At 49.2% G+C, this 24,231-nt stretch overlaps 1 protein-coding gene across 3 annotated transcripts in view; it reads right to left on the bottom strand.

Moving 5' to 3' along the window:
- The window catches only part of MCC (MCC regulator of WNT signaling pathway), a 379,629-nt gene that overhangs the window by 7,466 nt on the left and 347,932 nt on the right, over window positions 1–24,231 (bottom strand). For all 3 annotated transcript variants that reach the window (XM_019727795.2, XM_019727797.2, XM_019727798.2), the window contains 3 exons: window positions 18,122–18,356; window positions 14,118–14,327; window positions 10,321–10,421 (listed from right to left, as the gene is read on the bottom strand). In XM_019727795.2, the coding sequence (XP_019583354.2) occupies window positions 10,321–10,421; window positions 14,118–14,327; window positions 18,122–18,356 (546 nt within the window). The remainder of the gene's footprint in view (window positions 1–10,320; window positions 10,422–14,117; window positions 14,328–18,121; window positions 18,357–24,231) is intronic.

Below are 24,231 nucleotides of genomic sequence, written 5' to 3'. Positions count from 1 at the left end.
AACGACTCGAGACCCACGCCCCCTCTACAGGAGACACACTGCCATCTGAACATTTGAAATGTGGCTGGTCCGATTTGAGATTCGCTGTAAGTATAAATACACACTGGGCTCTGAAGACTTAATATGAAAAGTAGAATGGGAACTATCTCAATAATTGAAAAAATATTGATTACATGTTGAAATGATAATATTTGGGGTATATTGGGTTAAAGATGTGATTGAAGTTAATTTCACTTTTTCTTTATACAGTTGTAAAAGTGGCTACTAGGAAACTTAAAATTACACATGTGGCTTCGATTTGTGACTCATCTGCTGTTACTAGAGGACAGTGCTGCTAAGAGCACGTGCTTACAGAAGCAGCTGTAGGTGTTGCCCTGGGTTCCAGTTCACAAGGTTTGGGTTGAGGTCTAGGAATTGCGTTGTAAGAAGTATGCTAGGTGATTCGCATTGTCAGGCAAGTTTGAGACACTCTGGTAAGGCGGAAGGCTCTTCTTGTGGGTCTGCGAATGAGCTTTACATGGTCTTGGAACTCTGGGGGCATGATTACACGCCTGGGCATCCTTTCCTGCAGTCTACGGCCTTCCTCAGATTCTCAGGACGACTTGGGGAAGAACCGCAAGCTTCCTAATCCAAGTCACTTTGGAACCACAACCATTCATGTCCTGTTCCTTCTATTTTCTTCTTCAAATTTGGCCTTCAGCTAAGGAAGAGTTTCTACTTTGTCTAGGTAAATAACAAGGCTAAAATGAGTACTTGCACGGACTCCACACAGATGAGAAAGTAAAAATCAGACAGTCTCTGTCCCACTTCCCCTTCAAGCGCAACGCATTCATACACTTTTCTGGGATGCCCAAAACTGCATAAGCCCTTCCTTTTTTTTTTTTTTCCTCACTGAAGATATACACCTGTATCATCAAGTAAAACGACAATGCTGAATAACACTATTACGATGAAAACCCAAGTCACCCACACACACGGATTTCAGCTATAGGTCTTCCTGCTCCACCAAAAATGGAGGTTATTTCTGCTCACAAAAAGTGCTAAGAATCTTACTCTAACCACACGGCCAGGGAGGTGCTTTTTTTTTTTTTTTTTTTTTTAACTGATGCATAATTTCAGGCAATGGTCTATACATACACAGGGGATCTGAGAAGCAGTCTGTTGGTGGGAGTTTGTAGGTGGTAAGGAAAAGCAGGTGGCTTGCCAATGAGCTGGGCAGGAGACAGCTACTGTGGGGTGTGGGGGGGTACCAGTCAGTGTGCAGCGGGGCCTGGAAGCAGGGCTCTCCAAGCAATCAGGGAGGAGATTGCACCCTCCCTGAACTAAAAAGGCCAGCCACAGTCCTTCAATCACAAAGTCCAAATGAGCTGGGGGAGTCAACAGGGCGAGAGCTGGTCCTGATGAGGCAGTGAGTGGCTTTGCAGCCACCAGGACCCTCTCAGAGGAACTGTAATCAGACCAGACTGCAGGGAGTCACAGCCCTGCGGCCACAAGGCCTAGAAGCTCATAGCAATTGCTCATTACACGGGATTAATCTGAGAGTAGCGTCTCCAAATGCAGTTCCTCTCTCCCTCACCTTCCTTTGACTTGGTAACCCCAACCAGGCTTCTGTCTCCACTGAAACTGCTCATGAGTTCACCAATGATCGCGGTGTCACATCCAAAGGGCCCACTGCCCTGCTCTTCCTGTCAGCACCTTCTCTTCCTCGCGGACGTCTTTCCTCAGGGTCCCTGGATTTCACCCTTCTCACCAGCCGTCCTGAGTCTCCTGCAGACTCCCTGATCTCTGCTCCAACCCTCAATACTCAGAGCGCTTAGGACTCGGGCCTGGACCATATTCTAGAGCCTGCCCTTTCTTTACTTGATTCCCTCCATTCTATGTATTTGCCTAAAACATGCTAAAATCTTCCAAATCTTTAGCTCCAGGCCTTTTCTCTGATCCTTGGACTTGACTACTTGACATCTCTACTGAAGAGGCATCTTCAATTTACCATGACCAAAGTAGAACTTCTGAGGCGACTTCCCAAATCCACCCTTCCTCCCGTCAGCATGGCAATGCGATTTGCCTGGTTGTTGACACCAGTTGAGTCAGCCATCACTCCTCCCTGCCCCTCATCCTCCACATCCAGTCAATAGCAAAGCCCATCTTCCAAATCTCGTCTTCTCGCCATTTCTGCCAGCACCCTCCAGGGCCACCGGTTCTCACCTGGACAACCCCAGAGTCCCTAGTGATTTCGCTGTTGAACCTTTGAACCCTTCTAGTCTGGTTTTCACAGAGCAGCCAGAAGCCCTTTTCAATATGACAAATTAGATCACGTTACTTCCCTGCAGTGCCTTCCACCTGCACTTGGAATCCATTCTGTGGTCTTACTTTGACCTGCAAAACCCTACTTGACCTGACCCCTGCCTCCCCCGCGTGCTTGAATCCTCCCCGTTCTTAGCACACACCACGCTCTTCCCCACAGCACACCACCTTGTGCAGTCGGTTCCCTCTGCTTGGGATGTACTTCCTCCGCGCAGCTACTTTCCTCCTCCTCTCGGCTCATATGTCACCTCCTCAGAGAAGCCCACCCATCTAAACAAATGGCCCAGAGTCATGACATCATATCACTGTCATTTCCTCCATATTCACTGCAATCTGTATTTAATTTTTAAAAAAATCTCCACAGTGACGATCACATCACCCTATGTGTTTCCTTCACAGTAAACAGCACAATCCATAACTACTTATTACTTAGAAAACCCAGGTGGTGGGTAACAGCGATCCGTAAGTCCTAACCAAGGATAATGTGATTTAATTCTCAACAACCCTTAAGAGCAGTACTATTATTCTTCTAACGTTATGAATGAGGAACTGGAGGCACAGTTAAGAGACATGGTGCTGATAACCTGTAGAGCAGGGACCCCCCCAGGAATCCGCCTGCAGAGCCATGCCCCGCCCATGGGCCCCCCCATCTCACTGCAGGGTGCGGTGACCCACAAAGGGCAGGAGATAAGACCTGGCGCAGAGCACAGGCCTGGGGAGCTAAGAGGAGGTATCCCCAGAGAACAATGTCCTTCTGCAGGTATTATGTTTGCATGTAACTGTTGGTATTATGTTTGTGTGTTGCTGTCTTTTGCCAGGAATAGCAGCAAGATGGTGGTAACAGTCTATCTTTTTTGGCCCAGACTCTCCCTTGAATGTACTTCTTGCCCAGGAAATGCATCGGTAGTGAACATAGGTGTGTGGCTGCCTTAGCCTCTGGCTGCGGGGAGCTACCCATCACTCTGCCTTTATAAGGTCCAGGCACAGCCTTCTCTCTGAGCTTTACGAACATGGGGGGGGGATGACAAATATGAAAAGAAATCTCAGCTACCCAAGCAATGCCCACCTCACCCCTGGGACGAGCATCATCTTTACCTCTGCTCTTCAAGGCCCTGGCTCTGGAGCTCAGCAATCTGTTTCTTTGACAACGAACTCAGATAACCAACTCATGGGTATATTCCGTTATCGTCCTGCAGACCCATGTGCATTTATGGAATTCTAAGTACAACGTCCATTGCCTGATTACTATTATGCGTCAGCCAAATATGAAGAATCAGCAAGTACAAGTTTAGAAAACAGCTCCTTTTAAAAGAATGGTCCTACTAATAAAGCGGCGAAGATTCTGCTACTTGTTTGCTCAGTGGGGGCTCCTCTTTAAAAGGATCCCACCCTGTTCCCTCTTTATTCTACTATCGGTATGGCTCAAAACCAGTACTAACCCATACCTGCTTAAATAGGGACCCATCGGTGAGATCGCCCTCATGGTCCAATGGTGGCTGGATTTCCACAAGTCAGAAAGAGTTCTAGAACTGTTGGAACTTGGACATGGATTGGATCTCTGAGGAGACTTGCTGTGGTTTGTTCCAAGGCTCGCTAAGAACCCAGTGGTGTGCGGGCCACTGGTGGGTGAAGAGCAGGCAGTGCCATGAGGGGGTCAGGGGGGAGCAGGATCATGGTGGAGGAAGTAAGGAAGCTTCAGGAAGGCAAGTGTTCTCCTGGAGGGGATGAGGAGGGCTCCACAAGTTTGGAGACACGGCACAACGTGAAGGGCATGCTCTCAGAAAGAATGGTCCAGCGCGACAAGACTACGGATTATAGAGGGGAAACATATGGAATACAGGCTAGGAAGTTAAGCTGGGGACCTACATGTCATCTTGACTGTCAAGCCGTTGAAGGTGCTTCTTCAGAGCAGCTCCGTCAGAAGTGTGCTTTACGGTATTTGTGGTGGCAGAACACAAGATGAGACCCATGGCTGAACGTCCCGTCAGGATGTACTCCAAGAGTTCCGAGGAGCGGAGGGACAAACTTAGGAGAAGGCAGGACAAATGGAAAGGAATGGATGGGACTTTAAGGGAAAAAACAATGTGATCTGCTGACAAGAGGCAGAGAGAAGAGACTTCAAAGCCATAATCCTGGATCATTAGAAGATGATAATTTTTAGCACCAATAGGAATTCCGAAGAAGAGGCCACTACCGTGTTTCCCCGAAAATAAGACCTACCTGGACAATCAGCTTAATGTGTCTTTTGGAGCAAAAATTAGTATAAGACCTGGTTTTATATTATATTATATAAGACCTCTTATAGTAAAATACGACCCGGTCTTATGTAAGACCCGGTCTTATAGTAACATAAGACCGGGTCTTATGTTAATTTTTGCTCCAAAAGACGCATTAGAGCTGATCTTATCTTCGGGGAAACACTGTATCAATGGGCAGGAGGGAACAGATGAGAACTAACGTCCTGGCCGTGCTATATGTGGGGGTCTAGCATGGCGCTAGGGTGGAGATGTGCAGTGCGCAGAGAGAAATGAGGCTGAGATCATCTAGGGACCACGTGGAAGGAACAAAGTCATTAGAGTTGGAGTCGTGTCCCTGAGTAAGTCATGATCACTGCCCCAAGGGCATCTCCCGGGGTGGGGGGTTGGGAGGATGAAAGGGGAGGAAGGAGAAGCAGGGATCTGGCACATAAGAAACAGAGAAACTGACCTGTCCTATGATAGAAGGAAATTCAGGGCACAATAGGAACCAAAAAGAAAGGCATGTATGGGGTGGTGGTATCATTTCTGCTTGGAGGTGGAGGAAGGAAATATCCCCATACATTTTATAGACAGGGTGGCATTACATTGTACAGACTGATGTGTGTGCTTGGGGTGAGGGCAGAATCTAGCAGGAGTCAAGTCCCAGAGGCACGAAAGAGTAGGCGGTGTGGAGCGGCTCAGGGAGGGAGGGGACATGGGAGAGGAGGCAAGGGCGGAGAAGGGGGCTCAGTCAGATCACACACTTGCCGAAGAGTTGACACGGACAGCTGTAGTCCCTGGGAGGTTTTAAGTGATGAGGTGTGGTGGGCAGTATTCTAAAACAGCCCCCAAAGTATCAGCCCCTCAGAGTACACCTCTCGGTTAGTCAAACACTAACCTACATGCTTCTCTAGGGCCCCAAAGAGCTGACCTTAAGAGAAGATTATTCTGGGTCGATCTGCTCTAATGAGGTGAGTCCTGAAAAAGGACTGGGCTCTTCCTGGAACGAGATCTGAAGCAGAGACGGGATTTGATGAGAGGGAGGTTCTCCTTGCTGGCTTTGAGGATGGAGGCGCCGCTGCAGGAGGAAAGCGGGAGCCTCTAGGAGCTGAGTTCCCGCCGGCCAACAGCCAACAAGAAAAGGGCACCTGAGCCCTATGGCCACAAGGAACTGAATTCTGCCAACAGGCAGAACAAGCTCGGAAGCAGAGTCTTCCCAAGAGCCTCCAGAGGAGAACACGGCCCTGGATGACACCTCAATGGTAGCCTTGCAAGACCCTAAGCAGACAAGCCAGCCACCCCGTGCCCAGACTTCTAACCCACAGAGACTGAGAGCTAATAAACGGGTGATGTTTGAAGCCAGTAAGCTTGTGCTCACTTGTTATACAGCAACAGAACACTGGTATGGGGTAACCGCCAGATTTGCGTCTTATAAAGTTACTGTGTGACCCTGGGAAATGCCCCCCTTGTACTGGGTCATTATCAGGAGCAAACAGAGGTGGTCTGGAGTCTCCATTCCTGGAACGAGTTCCTTGAGAGTTCTGCTCCCTGGACAGCAACACTGCTCCATCCAACCAGCTGTTTCCACTCTTTGCCTCCCCTCAGCCCACTGCTGTGCGAAGAGCTGGGCCTCCTCACTTTGAAACTCTTTCTCTGACTTCTGTGTTACCCCGCTGCTGATGTGTGAAGGTGTGTCACCTGCAGTTTCTCCCCCACTAGTCATCCACACAGCGGTGGAGGCCCCAGGCTGGGGCGATTGGGGAAATGGCCCACATCATCGTCTCGAATTGACACGCTGCCTCGTGTGCCTCCTGCCTGGGGCATGTCTAGGTCCTCCAGATTTTGTGTCCTGTGATCACACGAATCAGTCGGGCCCACCTGCCCTGGGTGTCTCCTTACAGGGATCTGACACACAGCCCTCTCCATGCAGCGGTGGCTCACTTGTCGCTCATCTGAGATAAAAGGAAGTCCACGCACGTCTCCTCTGCTTGATGAGTCAGGCACATCCTGTACCTGAACAGACGGGCTACTATGACTTGTCCATTGCCTTTACTTAGCACTTCACAGGACCGTCTGGCACACAGGCAGGCACAGGGGCCAGATGCCAGGTCCCTGAGGCCTCGGGGAGCCCCCTGTGGACCGGTGACTCAGAGCACAGCCTCCTGCAGGGGCAGGGCTGACCTCTGCTGCTGGCTGTGTGGGCGCTGGAGCAGGCGCTGATCTCCCACTGAGTGCGGTCCTGCCCTTCTGGGGGCCCAGGGACAGTGGATGTGGAACAATCTGAGGCACCACTAATGCTACATCTCACCACGTCTCAAGCCCTTTTCCTGACTACGCCCTGTCCCCAGGCACCGGGGAGCACAGCATCCTTACCTGTTAACCAATGCAACCTGGGGTGTGTGTGACCGAGGCGGTCTGCTCCATCCCCAGCATTTGGCAGACAGATGCGCAGTCATGTACCAGGAGTGCAGACACTCCCAGGTGCCCAGACCACGCACACGACAGTCCCCTGGGTATAGACTGTGGGTGAACCCACAAGAGCGGGCTCAGCTCACACTCATCTGTAAGCAACCCCCCCAGCACACGGGGTCCAGCAGAGAAGGTGGAGACATGCGATTCGTCACGGTGTGACCTTGGGAAACCACTCAGCCTTGCTGTGCCCGTCCCACCCCCGCCCCCTCACATGGACACCACCACCTGTTCTGCTCTGCCTCCCAAAACTAGGACGGAGATGAAACAGTCTGCTCCTCTCAGCTGTCCTCAGGGCCCCAGGGCAGGCTGCACAAAACCATGCAAGTACAAAGAAGAGTCCTTTCTGAGATTCCCTCTCCTTCACCGTCCAGTTACAGTTCACTTCTTTGGTGCGAAGATCACTGTTACGTTTTACGAGGACCAAGAGCAAGAGAAGGACCTGAGATGGAGAACGGTTTTGCGGCATGCAGCCTGTGTGACAAGCAGCAGAAACTAGGTGCCCTGATAAGAAAAGCCCTTCTGTGCGAGACTGGAGGCCTGGTCTTCCAGATGGGGTTTGATGGTAATGCCGGAGCCAGCAAACCACAGTAAGTGTTCACATCAGTGGGGGGATTGGAACCAGACCAGACAGGAGAAACGTAGGAAACGCGTGATTGCATGGAGTCCTGGTTTTGTCCCCTTGCCCCCCTCTAAAAAAAAAAGGTTGGGAGAAGACACAGTGAGAAAGCAGGGTGGGGTGGCCAGGGCCCAACCAAAGCTGAAGCCTGGTGAGCTCACAGGAAGACCAGGTCGGGGGCAGGAACCCAGAACCAGCAACTGCAATGTCCAGGCCACCTTCGCTAGGGGTGGTTGCTTCTCCTCAAGAAAAGACCACTGCGTAGCCTCTTCCCCTCCGCTCTCTACCCTGCTAGCTGCCTTGAATCAGGATGCCGGGCACACAGATTCCTTTCTTAAGGGAGAAATGTTTCTGAAAATGCTGAGAGGATTCCCTCAACTGACTTTGACCACTAGCTTGGTGGTGATTTAATACCGTCAAAGAAGGTGGTCAAGCAGGTGTTAGTTTCCACTTCATTTCTGAAAATAAAAACATCCCAAACCTAAGTCCTCAGGTGTCTGTATTGTATGCCCTCATGAAATGATTATTCCAGTTTCTAAGCTATATTTACAGTATAATTGTGTTATTGTCCTTTCTCTTATAGCCCTGTGGGTTCTTTCCTGGCTCCATATATCTGGGTCTTGATTAGAAATCCATGCTAACCAACTTAAGGCTGGTTATTGGAAATCCATGGTGACTGACAGAACAAATGAAATCTCTTTGTGTTGAGTCAGCAGAACCTGCATCCTACTTGTGCCAGGAAAGGCCTCTGAGGTTTGGGAATTTGAAAAATTTAGGGGCTTCGCTTATAGACACAACATCCAAACGGCTTCCAGTAGGAAGCAGGGAGTGGACATGCATCCATGCTCTAGCGCTCACGTCACTGGGATTCTGGATGGCAGTTTTCTGTGATGCTTCTCTCTTTTTACCTTAAGCCCAGCAATTACAATGTAACCACATGGCCAGAGGTACTGGCAATGTAAAAGCAGAGCTATTACAACTTGGAAGGAAAGATAAAAAGTGACAGTGAGTAAGTCAGGAAGGCAGTGAAGCTCCCACTGGCACCCGTCCATCCACTGTCAACCTGGAGGTCACACTATAACCTTACTAGCCCTGGCTGCTGGCTGGATCAAGAGGGCCATCTGAGCGCAGACTCCATGTAGCCTTTCTCTCTTTCCCCAAATCCCCAGGAATGATGGGAAATGTGTTTTTTAAAAAATCCTCAAGCATGTTAGAAAGCAAGGATTGATTGTTGTGCACTAGGGACCATGAGCAATCATAGAAAAGGAAAGGCAGGTTTTTATTCTCCCTGAAAAAGAAAACCACAGTTCTGAATGCATACAGAAGGAAGGTGCTAGAAAAGAAAGAAGGGGACTCAGGGGTGCTGCAGTCAGAGGTGCCGGCCAGTAGGCCAGGAGGGGACCAGGTACTTGGGTCCAATATGCAGCCTAGAGCTCTGCCATCGGCCCCGAGAACAGAAAGCCCAAGTGAGATTGTGAGCCAAGAAAGAGCCACACAACTCACATCTAAACAGAATTTACAGGTGAGGAAACAGCATTAATGCAGCAGACAAAAAGTTATCTTAGAATGAGTAGCATAAATATCCTCAGAGAGAGCAAGAAGATTTCCTATCATTAAAGAAACAATACATTTCATCACCAGAATAAAAATCTCAACACGTAAGCCAAACACCACAATGGATACAGCTGAAGGATAAATTAGTGAGCTGGAAAACTGAGCTGAAGAACCCCTGCAGAACTGCACTCTCCGATAGGGCAGCCACAGCCACACGAGCTACTGAGCACCAGAAATGCTGGCTAGTGCGAATCTGAGATGCGCTGTAAGTGTAACATATGTACCAGATTTTGAAAACTTCGTAAAAAGAATAATCATCACAAATATCTCTTAAAAATATTGATTACAAGTTAACGTGTTTTGGGTACACTGGGTATATAAACTGTGTTATGAACATGGATTGTACCCATTTCTTTTGACTTTTCTGATCTGTCTACAAGAAAATCTAAAATTACATACGTGGTCGCATTACATTTCTAGCGGACAGAGCTGCTCTAGGACAGAGTGCAAAAGGATGGGGAGCGTAAGGCAAGTTAGATACGGAAGACAGACCCAGATGAGTCAGCCTCTGTCTCTCCTTGCAGAAGGAGACAAAGAATAGAGAGGAAGCAGCATGGAATTAGAGGAAAAATGTCCAGACCTGAATAACTACATGAGGCCTCTGGAAAGAGCCCGTGATACTGAGGGAAGCATTCCTACTGAAGGTGGAAACAAGGTGACGGCGCCTACTTTGATTGTCACCATTTAACATGGTCCTGCAGGTTCCAGCTGATGCAACAATACACACACACAAAAGCAAAGAAAGAGATATTTTCTACCTGCAGATGAAACGACCACCTGTATACTCTCCCATCACTCCACTTCTGAAAGACCTGGTGTCCACAGGGCCTCTCCATGTCTGGCCACCAAGGCCTAGACGAAAGTAGGACCCATCATTAAAGAGCTGACAGAGTTCCTCACCAAAATAAAAAACTGACCATGTAAGTCAAACACCACAATGGATGCAGCGATAGGTCCCCCTTCCAGCACAGGCCTGTAACGATCCAGGAAGCGCTGACCTGAGCAGCCAAGAGAACTGACAATAAAGCCATCACTCCTAGACTAAGCTGCTGTCGGGTTCATGGGGAGGGTGCTTACCGACGGATGGCACTGGCAAACTCGGCAGCCAGCTCACTGTCGCTGCACGTCGTCCTGAGTTCAGCCAGTGACAGAGCTGGGGAGGCAGCGTCAGCACACTCCTGAGGACAGCAAACAAATGTGTGTTAGACCTGGAGCCAAGCCTGAGGCCCGTGTAAGTGCATGTCTCTCTCTGGCAGAGCACAGGGAGGTGACAACTGCAGCCCTGCCCAGGTATCCATGACCTCCGCAGGCTGGCCAGGGAAGGGATGATGAGTCCCTGAGCGCTCCCTGGGAGCCAGGCGCTGGTCTGAACGCTCACATACACTGCCTCTCATTTAATCACTGTGAAGACCCTCCGAGGCAGATGCCATCATCATCTGCATTTTACGAAGGAGAAAACCAAGGCACAGAGACGTCACACTGCCCCAAGTCACCAGCGAGGACCTGGTGGAACAGGGACTCAAAGCCAGCTCACTGCTCTTCACCACTGAGTGAGCCTCTCGTAATTCACAAAAGGCAGCTGGGAAATAACACGAGAGAATCCTCAAGCCCCGTCCCACTTCTCCTGGGGAGAAAACCAATCTTCCCGAGACTTAGGAGCATTGCTGGGCTCAGCGTAATCATCTGGAAAAGCCAGAAAGAGAAAAACAGATGTGCACCCCCCGCCCACGTCTCAGCATTAGCCAGGAACACTGACATCATCTAAACCAAATCCTCTCATTCTACTCTGAGGAAATAAAGGGCCAGAACTTGTAAATCCCAAATCAAGTTAAGACAATTCATAAAGCAGGGATCACACGTCTGAGCGTTGTAGATAGAGGGCAGCAGCCACGCTGCATGGTAAAGTGGCCGGGGAAGGTGACGCTCATCATATAATTTGCTTAACAGACACGTACTGAGGATCTACTACACCCCAGGCTTAAGAATAAAAAGCTTGTCATCTGTTGCAGGAGACGGAACATAAACAGAAAGCTATATCACAATGGGATGAGAGCTACACAGGAGTCTGAATCCAGTGCGAGAAGTGCAGATGGTAGGAGGGCACGGTGTCTCCCTCAGCCCACTGTTACAGAAATGCCACCACGCCCAGGGCTCCCTGGCAGCAGCACATCAGCTGGACACCCTTCCTCTGCCGTGCCCCCTTCCGCACTGCTCTCCCTCCCGCTCTCCTCTCCCCCTCGCTGTCCTGCAGACCCAGCCCCCATCCACCCGTCCGTGGACTCTGGGAGACGCCAACACCCTCTCTCTTTGTCTAGCAACTCCTGTGTGATGTGAACATTGCCTAAGGCTCCTTAAAGATGGGACAGCTTTGTCTCACCCGTGCCTCTCATTGAACACGCCTGGTGGTATCTGTTGCATGGAGACAAGAAGTGCAAAAGCCTCATGCGACTTGGGTAAGATCTGGGACCGAGCTTGTTGGCTGGAGGGAAGTTTTAAAACAAGCAGGACACCGACCCTACCTATGGAGCAAGAGAGGATGTTCTAGACCCAAATCTGGCCCTGCCACCTGTGTGAGGCCCACAGGCTAAGAATTGTTTTCCTAGTTTTAAACTCATGAAGAAAAATTCAAAAGACTATTTTGTGATGTGTGGAAATTATATGAATTTCACATTTCAGTGTCCATAACTAATGTTATCAGAACACAGGCACACCCATTTGTATTGTCTCTGCTTCTCCAGTACAATTCTACAACAGCCAAGTTAAGTAGCTGCAGCCGAGTATGACCTGAAAACCCTAAAATACTGACTATGTGACTACAGTTTGCCGACCCTGGCTCTGGACTGTTTGCTTCATCTACCAACAAATAAGACCAAATGAGTAGCCCAGAAGGGAGATTTTATTGAAATAGTAAATAGTTCCAATATTTGAAAGATAATCAGCTTACTCTAACTTCATTACCTGAACAACGCAAGGTACTCTCATAAAGCGTCTTATTCTAATGTGAGAAATTTTTTTTTTTTAAAAATCATCTGGCTTTTTCCGTCAGAGATTTCTGTACTTTGAAGCCATTCCACAAAACACGGTGCTTCCCCCAGTCAAAATAAAACCAAGAACCAGGGGGAAACGCTCAGTTCATGGGCCTTCTGGCAAGAATCTAAATCCATTTCCACCACACCCTAAGAGCACACACAGACACACTGGAGCTCTGTCTCTCAGGCTCTGCCCCCAAGTGACTGCTAACAAACTCAAAAGGCTATACAAAGATTTTAGAAGTATAGGCACGGAACAGAAAACCCCTCTCCCTGAGCCCAGGTACTGCCATATGAAACAGCACTGCCCACTCTGACCAGACTCCCCAAACATCAGGCAGATGGTTTCACGGTGCACAGTAAACCTCTCCAGAGCCCAAATTGTGTCCCATCATCCCCTGGGGCAAACCCTCTGTTTGATTCCTCGCTGTCCTCGGGAGAGCACAGCCAGCTGACTTCTGCAGCCAATATATCAATTCCTCTTCCCTCCGGACTATTCCATCGGCCTGCAGGGACATTCTTCCCTCCTGCAGCCTCAGGACTGCTCCCACTCTCCTGAGTCTCAGTTCAGGAAACCTGTCCCAAATCTCCAAATCTGGATTCTGGGTCCTGCCTGTCCCCTCCCAGCACACTTAGCATGGATCCTTGCTCTCAGGACACTGTATCACTGCGTTATGATCCTCTGTTTGCCCGTCAGTGTCCCCCACTGGAATGTAAATTCCTGGACAACACCTTGCCAGGACCCAACCACATTTATCAAACGAACGGATGAATGAGAAGCAGCCGGGGTCTCGGGAGAGCTGGCCCCGCCAGGGCCACGGCCATGGAGGCCCTTGGCTTCTTCGTAGGTGAGAAGTGGGCAGAACGTAGCTGTGGCTCTTTGGGAAGCATGCTTTAGAGCCTTAGCTTTTTAGGGAGTAACGGTTCACTGCCACATGGCATCGGCAAGTGGCTTTTCCCCCAGGGACATGACTCTCCTGGAGATATCCCTGCATTTGGGCTGCAAGAAGCCACTCATTAGACCATCAGATCAGCAATGCCTGGGCCTGAAACAAAGTGGGGTCAGGAGAAGCTGGCGTTTATTAGGAACAAAAAACAGAGTACACAGAATTTCAGCGCCCTGGGACAAGGAATATAATTCTTTTGAGTCCAGAGCTTTCTTTCCTCTAATACAGTATTTGGAATAACTGAGGTACAGTATGATGGAATAAACTTGGGTTCTAGAAAAAGAGACTAGTGTAGTGGGCAAATGGTGTGAGTGTGCAAGACTACATCACCGAACAGCCCACTGTGTGTGACACCCGGTGTGTGGTCCAGAGTCTGCCTTCCTCCTCCTCTGCCTCAGTCCGCTTCCTGCTTCCCACCTCATTGATGGTAGAAATGCCAACAGAAGTCGAGGAGGCAACACAGATGAGAGGAGGATGGCCTGCTAGCCAAACTGGGGTTAAATGCCTCTTCTGCCTTTGATGAGAAATGAGACCCTTCACTCTTCTGACCCTCATTTTCCCTTCCTCAGAGTTACGTGCGATCGGTACAGAAGTGATCCACAGAGGATGGCTGCTGTGTGGAGCGGAGTAGACAAAGGAGGTGAGACCAGTATCAGACTATTGGACAAGTGCACAGCTCACTCCCTCGGTAAGACGACGATATGCAAAAATGATTTCACCGTTACATAAAATGAGATTAAAGGGAAAAAAGGTAGATTTGGTTTCTTTGCGCTCATATGTCACCTTCTTTTAGATAATCTAGACTGGCTTGCAGCTTCTATGCAAATCAGGGAACTGAGGCACCGGGCGGTGCGTGGCGGGGGAGGGGCAGGGGGTGAGGCCGATCCCTCCGCCCTACCTTGCCGGGCTTGTCTTTGCCGCCGCCGCTGCTGCTGGAGCCCAGGGACCGCATGCGCTGCTCCTTGTGCTCCTCCACCTCGGACTTCAGGTGCTCGATGTGCACGAGGTAGGCCTGCTCCTGGGCCTCCCGGGTGCTCAGCTTCAGCTCCAGGGCCTTCTTCTCTTTCTCCAGTAGGTAGAGCTGGGCCTTCAGCTCGGCCATCTCCTCCTGCGGAGCACAGAGCATGTAAGGCGCCCAGCGTGGGAGAGCAGGTGAGCGGGAAGGTCATCTGTGGCAACAGCCACGGACCTGCGGGAGTTACCCCCTTGCAGCTGGGGCTGAGAGGACGGGGAGGAGACATGACATCTGTCTCCATGCATCTGAAGGACTGACAGGTAGACAAAGGCATGCGCTGTGTCACTCCACAGACTAGAACTCAGAAAAATGGGTAGAAGATACAGGCAAACAGGCTTTGGGTCACTGTAAGGAGAAGCTGTCTAACAACTGGAACACTCCCCCCCCCTCCCATGGGCACGATTCATTGTTCTGAGAACCAGTGTGCGCAGGCTAACTAAGCTTCATCAGTCAGAGTGGCCATAAAGGAGGGTCACCCACACAAGGCTGGGTCTGACGAGGTCCTTTCCAACCCCCATTTCCTTTTCCATCTTCCATGGCACCAATCCACGTATTTTATCACCCCCAATGGCACCCTCGGTGCCCTGCAGCTGAGCCAGACAGGTGCGGAGCGCCTACAACAGTCGTATCACCCCAGCTCTTATCTACTGCAGGCGGCCTGAATGAAATCAACAGAAGCAAGAGTCCCTCACAGGTAACTTCTCATCAGGTAACTTCTCAAAGTATCTTAGAGAACTCAAGAGTCTTTTGTGGAGAATAAGTAGTGACTCCAAAATGGGACAATTCCATGCAGGCCAGGAGCCAGGTAACAGTGATAACCAGCAGCATTTAGTGAACATGTAACACTGTTTTAAATGTTTACATAAAGTGACCCATTTAATCCTCCCAACCTGAGGTAGATATTATGACTATTTCCATTTACGGATGGGAAACTGAGGTATGCAGAGGAAAGCCCAACTGCCCACAATTACTGGGTAAATTGTGGAGCCAGAGTTTCAACCCAGGTCGCCTGGCTCAGAGCCCAGGCTATAGTCGCCCCTTCTAAGGTGAGTGTGTGCATGACGCTTGTATCCTCACCTCTGCTGGAGGGTGAGTCCACCACTATCTGACCACCAGGTCAGTCTCTCAGATCTTACTTAAGAGGATTCTTCATAGTGCTGAGTCACTGCCTTGAGAGGGATTCACCAAGGTCACTAATTCACCAAGATCACCCCCGAAGTGCCCCTTATCTGAGGTAATAAGCCACAGGCCTGCTGTGCGCTCCTGGATAAGACTGCTCATCCTTCAATGAGGGGAAAGACCTAGAGGGCACCCACTCTGACTTGTAACAACACTCAGGGCAGGGGGCCACTAGACATAGACAAGGCATTGTGCTCAGTGACTGCTCAGAAGACGCCAAACCTTTTCTAAAGATGAGATATAAAACCAGACTGAAAGGTGTTTCCATACACTGGAGTCCTCCCATCTTTTGCCATTAGAAGCAGGAGTATGAAGGTTCTGGAAACATTGCATACTGAGCTAATGTAGAGAGTCACACCCAGAAAAACATATAAATGCAAACTTAAAAGAAGGAAAGATGAATCCATGGGTGCCAGAAACGAAGAGGGAATGCCTCCTGGGGGAAGGTGAGCGGGCGGTACCGCTGGCCGGCAGAGGCTCAGACCAGTATGGCGACACTGGGACCTAAGCAAGGGCAGGGACAGAGCCAGAACTGCGACCCCAATGAGCCAGGACTCTCAAAGTGAGTCTGCCTACAGAAAGAGACTAGGAGACTTCCTTTTTGGAGATGGGGCAGAGAAACTTGTCATCACTCAGGCTCTAGGTGGGAAAAGAGAGAAAAGTCTTTTGAGGAAGCTGAACCACAAACTTGTGTCATGTGACATGGAACAGGAATCCTAAGCCAAGAATATGAGAAAAACTAATCCTAAACCTCTGAAACCCACGGGTGCCAACAGCTCTAACGAAGCACAGAACCATGGTGTAGAGACATGTACAACCCAGGACCCACAAGCCCCCATGGAAGACACAAGCTGCCCTGAAGATGAGCTGGTACAAACATTCTCCCCCCAACACACATGCAAAAAGAAAATGGAAATGAATCACGTTGAGGCAGAATCAGGATTTATGAGACCCAGAAATAACAAGTGAAAAATTAGAAGATAAATATTTAAAACAGAGAGAAAAGGAGTCATAATGAAAGGATATGCTATTCAAAAAAGAAGAGTGGATTTGAAAAGGAACCAAGTCAATCATATAGAAATGAAAAGGTGTTTACTAAAGATAATGTACAAGAAAAAAGAAAAAGAAAAGAAAAAGACTTGAGTTTCTCAGCAGTTGTACGCTAGAACAAAAGAGTGAAATCCAACGTAATCTTCTGCTAATGGATTTGGTATGGGTGAGCATGCATCCTTGACCACACTGCTCGGGACACACAGGGAAGGGAGAGGTCTGATGTTTATCCTACAAAACACGCACAGGAAGGGAAACAGGAAACCAAGCCAGAACGCTAGCAATGGCTGCCCCTGGATTATGATATTATGGGTTATTTCTATCCCAGCTTTTTATAACTCGTACTCTTTCAGAAAATTTCTATGATGTGTACACATTTTATTTTCAAGTAGCAAAGGGAATATTAGTGCTTTTATTCCACCGAAAATGTCTTTCCGGGCCTGAATAACAGTGAATTTATCGTACAACATATTGGCCTGAATATAAAAAGGAAATCCTTAGTCTCTGGCCAAAGGAAGGGCATGTTTGCAATAAACAATGGAAGGGCAGCCTCACAGCTCATGCCACGGGTGCAAAAGCCCACAAAGAGGGCTCCTGATTGGAAGAAAAAGGCACTGAGATGATGGCCCCAATGCCTGGCTCATGGGCAATGAGAAATCAGCCAACGATGCATGAGTTCCCCACAGGGAGCAGAAGGCAAGTCTGAGCTCAGTGGGTGGGACTGAGATAAACCAGCCTGGAAACAAAGGGGTGATTCCTGCATCTGTTGTCGCTGCCCAAAATCTTTCCAGGCTTAACCTTGAGCTGCCACTGGGGGCAGGGATGTGCTGAGCAAGTCACCCTGAGTGTGTTGGGGATGACCGCTGCTGATGGCTCCTCTCCCCTCCCTGAAGGGGGCATAACCAGACGGGGGCCTGCTCTTTCTTCTGAGGGCAGTGCTGGTACAAACAGGAGAAACCAGATGCCAACTCTTAACTCAGCACCACTGTGATGCACTGTGGCCTAAGGGACCTGCCTCTGGTTCCTAAACTGATGGTGACGGGCTTTAGCCTGAGAGCTCCTCCCTCAGGTCTCAAATCCCGGGAGCCGGGGACACGGCAGAACCCAAAGCTGTGCAGATCAGGCCTTTGCACACAGGAGGGCAGAGCGTGGGGCCAGGGCTCCCAGGCCAGACTCCCCGTTATGAGCTGAGTGGGCTCCATATGCTACCAAAGAGACAAGGTGTCAGGAAACCAGGGCTCATAGGATTCTGTTCCTGGCCTCACCCTGCTCTCCTCCCCCTCACATCAGCATCAGCAGAATGTGATGCCAAGAGGCACTTGTAAGCTTCTGGGGACTGGGGTCCTTTTGGATGGACAAGGGCTGCTCCAGCCTGCGGAGGTCTGAGCTGGCTGGCTTCTCGTGGAGAAGGAGAGGTCTCAAAGCTGGGCAGCCCGGCGTATTCTCCAGAGTTCAAAATCACCCCTCCAGAAACACGTCCAGCCCAAGTGACCCCCTGACATATTGGAACTGTCCTTGTCTACAAACGCGGCTCTGGCTCTCCTTCGGGGGGAGGTGACTGAGCACAGATGGGGTTGATTTCTCATTACGGGCTGACCTGCTTTCAGGGCCTTTTTATACAGGCCTTGTCTCGAGTGGGCCCCTGCCCGTGGGGATACCTTCATGGCCATCAGCTCCTGCATCAGCACCGCGTTTTCGAGATCCAGCCGCTGGCTGTCGCCCCGGGGCTTGACGTCGTAACTGAGAGGATCGATGTGGACGCTTTCCAGCTCCAGCATGGTCAGTTTGACCGCGGCCCTGTCGTTCTTGAGCTGCTGGATATAGTCCTTCAGCCTCTGCTCGTCTTCTTTAGTAAACTCTGTGTCGCAGCTACTGGCTGTGGAGCTGGTTGTGCTGAGAAGAAAGGCAAAGAAAACCCATCACATTTCCCAGTCAGTGCTAGCGGGTCCTTTTTCCTCACTCTTCTCCACACCCCGTATCTCCAACGATACTCAGATGGCAGTCCAAAAAAAAAAAAAAAAAAAAGAAAAAAGAAAGCATTCTTCATGGCACAGTGAATCGATACCACCTTTTAGGAAATAAATAAGAATAACAGAAATGTGTACACCCTTTAACACAATGGTGCGGATGCTATGAATGAATTCTAAGAAGTAATTCCACAAAAACAACAAGATACACACATACAAAGCTGTTTCATGGAATGTAGGATTTAGTGAGTTACAGTACAAAGAACAAGAAGGGAAGTTATATGGACATTACAGTAGCAATTATGACAATGGTGGAGATATTTTAACTGAAGAAATAAAATTAAAAATCATTCATGTGTAATAAAAACAGGTGTATATATGGACAGGACTTTAAAAAAGGGGTATGTTAAAGGGGTCAAAGCCCAAGTTGAAAAAGAAACTACCTATGACCTGACATTAAACGGCTGCCTGGATAAGAGGCTGGAAACTGGTGCAACTGGACCCAGGCCTTCCACAGCCTTCTCATTCCATAGCCCTGTCTTCCCAAGATTCCTGTTACCAGGAGCTGTGCCAGAAGCAAGAAGTGGCATCCGCAGGCTGTTGGCTGCCCTGATCGCAGGGCTACCCTCCTCACTTTACACTAGAACAGAGGTCATGAGGCCCCCCAACTCGGCAGATGTACTTTCCCCATAATCTAGGTGTGACCAGGGTCCATTCTACTCTTTAATGTGACATTTATCAAGCTGGCTGTGTACGTGAGAAAGAGAACACCTCAGAGTTTGGGGTGGTCTTCAAGTCAGAGAACCCCTACTAGGACAGGAAGCTCCTGAACCCCAGAAACTCAATCACCCCAGGGAGAAAGGGCAGCTGACCAACACATAATACTTCTTCAGAAGCTATGACAGTTAATTTCATGTATCAACTGGGCTAGGCTACGGTGCCCAGTTGCCTGACCAAACACACATCTTAGATATTGCTACAAAGGTAGTTTATGGTCCATGGATACGATTACAATTTAAATAGTAGACTTTGAGTAAAGCAGATCAGCCTCCCTAAGGTGGGCAGGCCTCATCCAATTAGTTGAAGACTTTAAGAGAAAAGTCTGGGTCTCCAAAGAAAGGAAATTCTGCCTCCAGACATTCTCCAGACGCAACATCAACTCTTCCTTGGCTCTTCTGCCTGCCTGCTCTGCAGATTAGGACTTGCCAGCTCCCATAATCACTTGAGCCAATTCCTTAAAATCCATCCACCCATCCATTCACATACTCGCGTGCACGCACACACACATACCACACCCCACTGGTTCCATGTCTCTGGAGAGCCTAATACAGAGGTACCACCTTTACCTGTGAGCCCCACACCTTACCCCCTTGGTGGATGCAGAGGGAGCATCCTCTGTGCCTATTTGTAAAATGAAGGCAACCACAGTCGACGCTTCGTAAGGTTGTGGTGAGGATTAAATGTGGTAAAATGTACGTGTTTACCATAGTGCCCAGCACATAGTAAGCACTCAATAAATGTAGTCCATCATTCATTCATTTAAGAAATGCGGGAGTGCCTCCTTCTAGGCCCTAGAAAAGTCCCTGTCCTCATGGAACTCATATTCTAATAGAAGAGACAGGCAAGTAAAACATACGAGACAGTGAGACGTACCATGGAGAAGAATGAAGCAGTTACAGGGAATGCAAAGAGGAGATGGATTATTCTTTGAAATAGTTGTAGGGATGGCCTGTAGGATACAGTTACACTTGAGTAGACCTAAAGGAGGGGAGAAAGGGAGCCATGTGGATATTTGGTGGAAGAGTGATCCAGGCAGGGGACTTGGAAAATTCAAAGGCCCTGAGGCAGCAAACTTGGCCAGCAGCATTGAAACTGGCTGCAACAGAGTCAGCTAGGGCAGAGGGAGGGAGAGAAAAGGTCAGAGAGGAAGGTGTGTGTGTGCGGGAGGAGGCAGGCTGCCAGGTCATACAGGGTTTTATAAGTGTTCTTTTTCTCTAGAATTAGAATGGAAGCCATTGGAGGGTTTGTAACAGAGGAGTGACATGGCCTGCCTTACATTTTAACGGGATCCCTCCAGCCGCTCTACTGAGGAGAGCTGCAGGGAGGCAAGGAGAACAGAACTATTGCAACCATCTTGGGGAGAGATGGTGAAGCTGGGAAGGTAGGAAGGAGGGTAAAATTATTCATCATCATTGCTATGTTTTCTCAAGTTGTATTTTACAAAAGATGAGAAGGGAGACGCAGCTACCCTACAGTTGGAACACTTCAGATGCAATGAAGAAATAAAGCAGCTCAAGAGAAGCATGAAAGAGCAAAGAGTACGCCCAGCACAGGGCACAGGAGAGCCTGGCAGGGCATCAGAGGATGACCTCTGCCCAGGAAGAGAGTCTTAGCCAAGGGACAAAACAAGCCCCATCCCTTCCCCGCCACAGCTCACAGCATCTCAGAGATTTTCAGTAAAGACATAAAGATATGCCTGCAAATAGCTCAGTGGTAGGCAAAACCATTCCAGTAGTACTCAGAGCTCTCCTTCATGGACTGTCAACCTTGACATGGAGGGACAGACATCTAACGTTCCACAGAAAAAGGAGCAACAAAATGAAAGCAAACTGGAGTGGTGGCATCATTCACGAAGCATTCTACAGGGCTGAGTGCGAGACGTGCTCAGGGTGCAGTATTTTTGGACAGCATGGCGCCGGGAAATAGCAACGTTTCCCTTCCAGTGAGGTGGGAGACGACTTCAGGTAAGAAATCCTTTCCCGTGAAGCTGGGGCTCACTTTACAACCCTAGTGCTCCCTTTCATTACGAATTTAAATATATGGAATAACCATGTACCTACCACCCTGATGACCTTTCTGTCATATTTTCTTTGGAGTACTCTTTTTAGAAATACAACATTTAGACTTGAGGCACCGTTTATTTACTTTCACTTTAAAAAGAAATTTCAAAATTCAAAGACCCCTGGAAGCTAGAATTCTCTAATTATTCTGCAGGCACTGAAGTGATAATATTTTGGCAGATTTTCCATTTCGCAAGGCTGGTCTACCCCACTGGTTGCCGAAGCGTAGTCACTGGGTTGGCCACAGCAGCATAGCCGGGAACTTGTCAGGAATGCACATTCCCAGGCCCCATCTCCAAGACCCACAGGAACTGGAAACCTTGCAGTGGGGCCCAGTAAACTGTGTTTTAACTCACCCTCTCAGTGACTATGAGGCACAGCCAGGTTTGAGAACAGGTGGCTACCCCATAGAATAAGTGGGCATTTGCACTGTAGCCTATGAGGTAATGCACCCTCACAGATTCTCTAGGGAGAGGCCGCTATGCTCTTGGGCTGATGGGGGGCAGGGGTGCCAGTGACCATGAAGAGGTCTCTGACATCAGACAGACCTGAGTAAATGTACCTCCTCTGCCGCTGCCCACCTTTATGGCTCAGAGTAAATTACCCAAGCTTTCTGCGCTGCGGTAAAGTGGGGATACTAATAGTCCCCAAGTCACCAGGTTGTGGAAAGGAGACAGTGGGCCCAGAAGCAGGCAGAACCAGCGAGTGCTGTCACACAGCACTGGAGGCGCTGGAGGGATGGTTGTACCAATGGCCCCACAAGGCCGAACACCAGACTCAGGGACTCCCTCCAGGGACATCAGCCACCTAGCAGGTCATCTGGACTGTCCCCTCCCTGTCTGAGGGAGACGCAAAGAAGCAAGTGCTTGACCAGACTTGAGAAACTACCTCAAACTGTCTGGAAGATGCAGACGTGGGCAGGCTTTGGGGTATCCTGGAACCCTCTAGAGCCAGGAGCCTAATGCCCTGCCATGTGGGGAAGGCTTTTGTTTCACCATCTCTGCTAATGGTATGGTTTTTAGAATGGAAGAAAAAAAGAAAAGAACAAAACATTTCCTTGCATAGATCCCACCATGTCAGAAGCTCAGAGCTTTAAAATGCTTTTACCAGGGGAAAGTTTCATTTCAAGATAAGCACCGCAGCCCCTCTGGCTTCTCTCTCCCCCTTCCAGGAGACCAGCAGGGAACAGATCACGCGAGGTTAATTACAATTCTGCTTTGTGCCCTTAATGTAGCACTGTGGAATATGATTATGACAGTGGTAAAGAGGGGAAGCCACTGGCCTTTCCTCTGGTCTCCTGCAGACAAAGGCGCTGCCGGTCCCCTGAGGGCGGGCTGCTGGTGCCGGGGAAGGGTTAAGTCATCCATTAACTCTCCCAGCTTGGAATGCTGGATGATCTCAGTTGTCAAGAGAGAATAAATCACTTTCCGTGTGGGCCGAGTTACTCCTCTTCTCCAGGGTGGGAGGCAGTACGTGTTTTCTGAGAGGGACTGTGGAAAGGGTTGCAGATGAAAAAACACAACAAACCAAAAAACAAAAAACCCAGCCCACTCTAGGATGGTGGAGCTGTACATTTTTGCATTTTGCTCTGGTTTTTCGAGGAGCTGGGCCAGGTCGCATCGATTTGTCCTTTCTGTGATGCTCTGCCTGAGCTCCCCTCATGCTGGCTTTGCTCTGTATCTGTTAGTTGCCAGTGGATCTTTCTGCACACCACACCCAGGTGGCCTGCAGCCGGGGCAAGCCCACACTGGCCAGGCCTGGGACACCCTACCCTCTGCCTGCCATGGCCACAATGGAACACGGATGCACGTTTATTCAAACAGCTGTTGAGGACTGGCCCGGTGGCTCAGGTGGTTGGAGCCCCGTGCTCCTAACACCGAGGTCACCAGTTCAATTCCCACATGGGCCAGTGAGCTGCGCCCTCTACAGCTAAGATTGTGAACAATAGCTCTCCCTGAAGGTGAGCTGCTGTGGGCTACTGTGTGTGGCCAGTGGCCAGCAGCCGGCAAAATCTGCTGTGAGTGGCCGACCAGTGACCGAGTGCCTCAGCTGGGGGGAGTGCAAAGGCTCATAACACCAGCATGGGCCAGGGAGCTGGGTCCTGCACAACTAGACTGAGAAACAATGGCTTGAACCGGAGTTGGGGCAGGGGGAGGACGGAAGAAGGGGGAAAAAAACAACAACAAAAAACAGCTGTTGATTTCAAATATCCTCTCTCTGTTTCTCTCCACCATGTCCCATCCTCATCTTCAAGACAACTTCCCATCCTGCTTTTTAGAAGAAAAGTCCATGTTTCTTCAGCTTCCTTGTCTTGTCTTTGCAGAGAGATAAAAGGGCATTTCTTTTGCCCTGAAAACCAAAGTTAGATTTTTCCTGAAGTTTTTATAATTTTATCTGGCCCCAGTTGAGATCTCATTACACCAAGGAGCAGCTCTTTTTCAGAAGGAAAGTACCAAGGGACTGGTCTTCAATTGTGCTGAGCACTTGAAATGTATTTGGAGGAGGAGGTTGGCCCAAGTGACACCTGGCCACGTCAGCCACTCCTAAGTGGCTCCAGCCCTCTAAGCAGAAGGGTGGACCTTGTCAACTGCCCAGGTCTTTTAGTGTTGTGCTGGGAGTATACACGCATTCTCTTTCTCTCCCTCCCTCTCTCTCTCTCTCTCCAAGTCTTTGTCATAAAGAACTAAAAACACTAAACACAGTCCAAACTTCTGATGTCAGTATGTCCTCGAATGATTATCAGAATTATCTAGGAGGAGACATGGAGATTAAATGAGGGAAAATTATGTAATGAAATACAGATACGGGGAAATCTGCTGCGAGATACAGAAAGTTCTCAAAAATTTCTTGGTGCCAGAAAGCGCTTAAGGACTTAGCTGAGAGTGGAAGTCAAAATGAAACCGAGATATTTAGGAGACAGATCCTATTTCTGCAGCCCTTTTAAAAGATGCCATTATAACG

The sequence above is a fragment of the Rhinolophus sinicus genome, linkage group LG03 (genome assembly GCF_036562045.2).
Source record: "Rhinolophus sinicus isolate RSC01 linkage group LG03, ASM3656204v1, whole genome shotgun sequence".
Lineage (NCBI taxonomy): Eukaryota > Metazoa > Chordata > Mammalia > Chiroptera > Rhinolophidae > Rhinolophus > Rhinolophus sinicus.
This window is presented reverse-complemented; position numbering and strand designations above follow the sequence as displayed.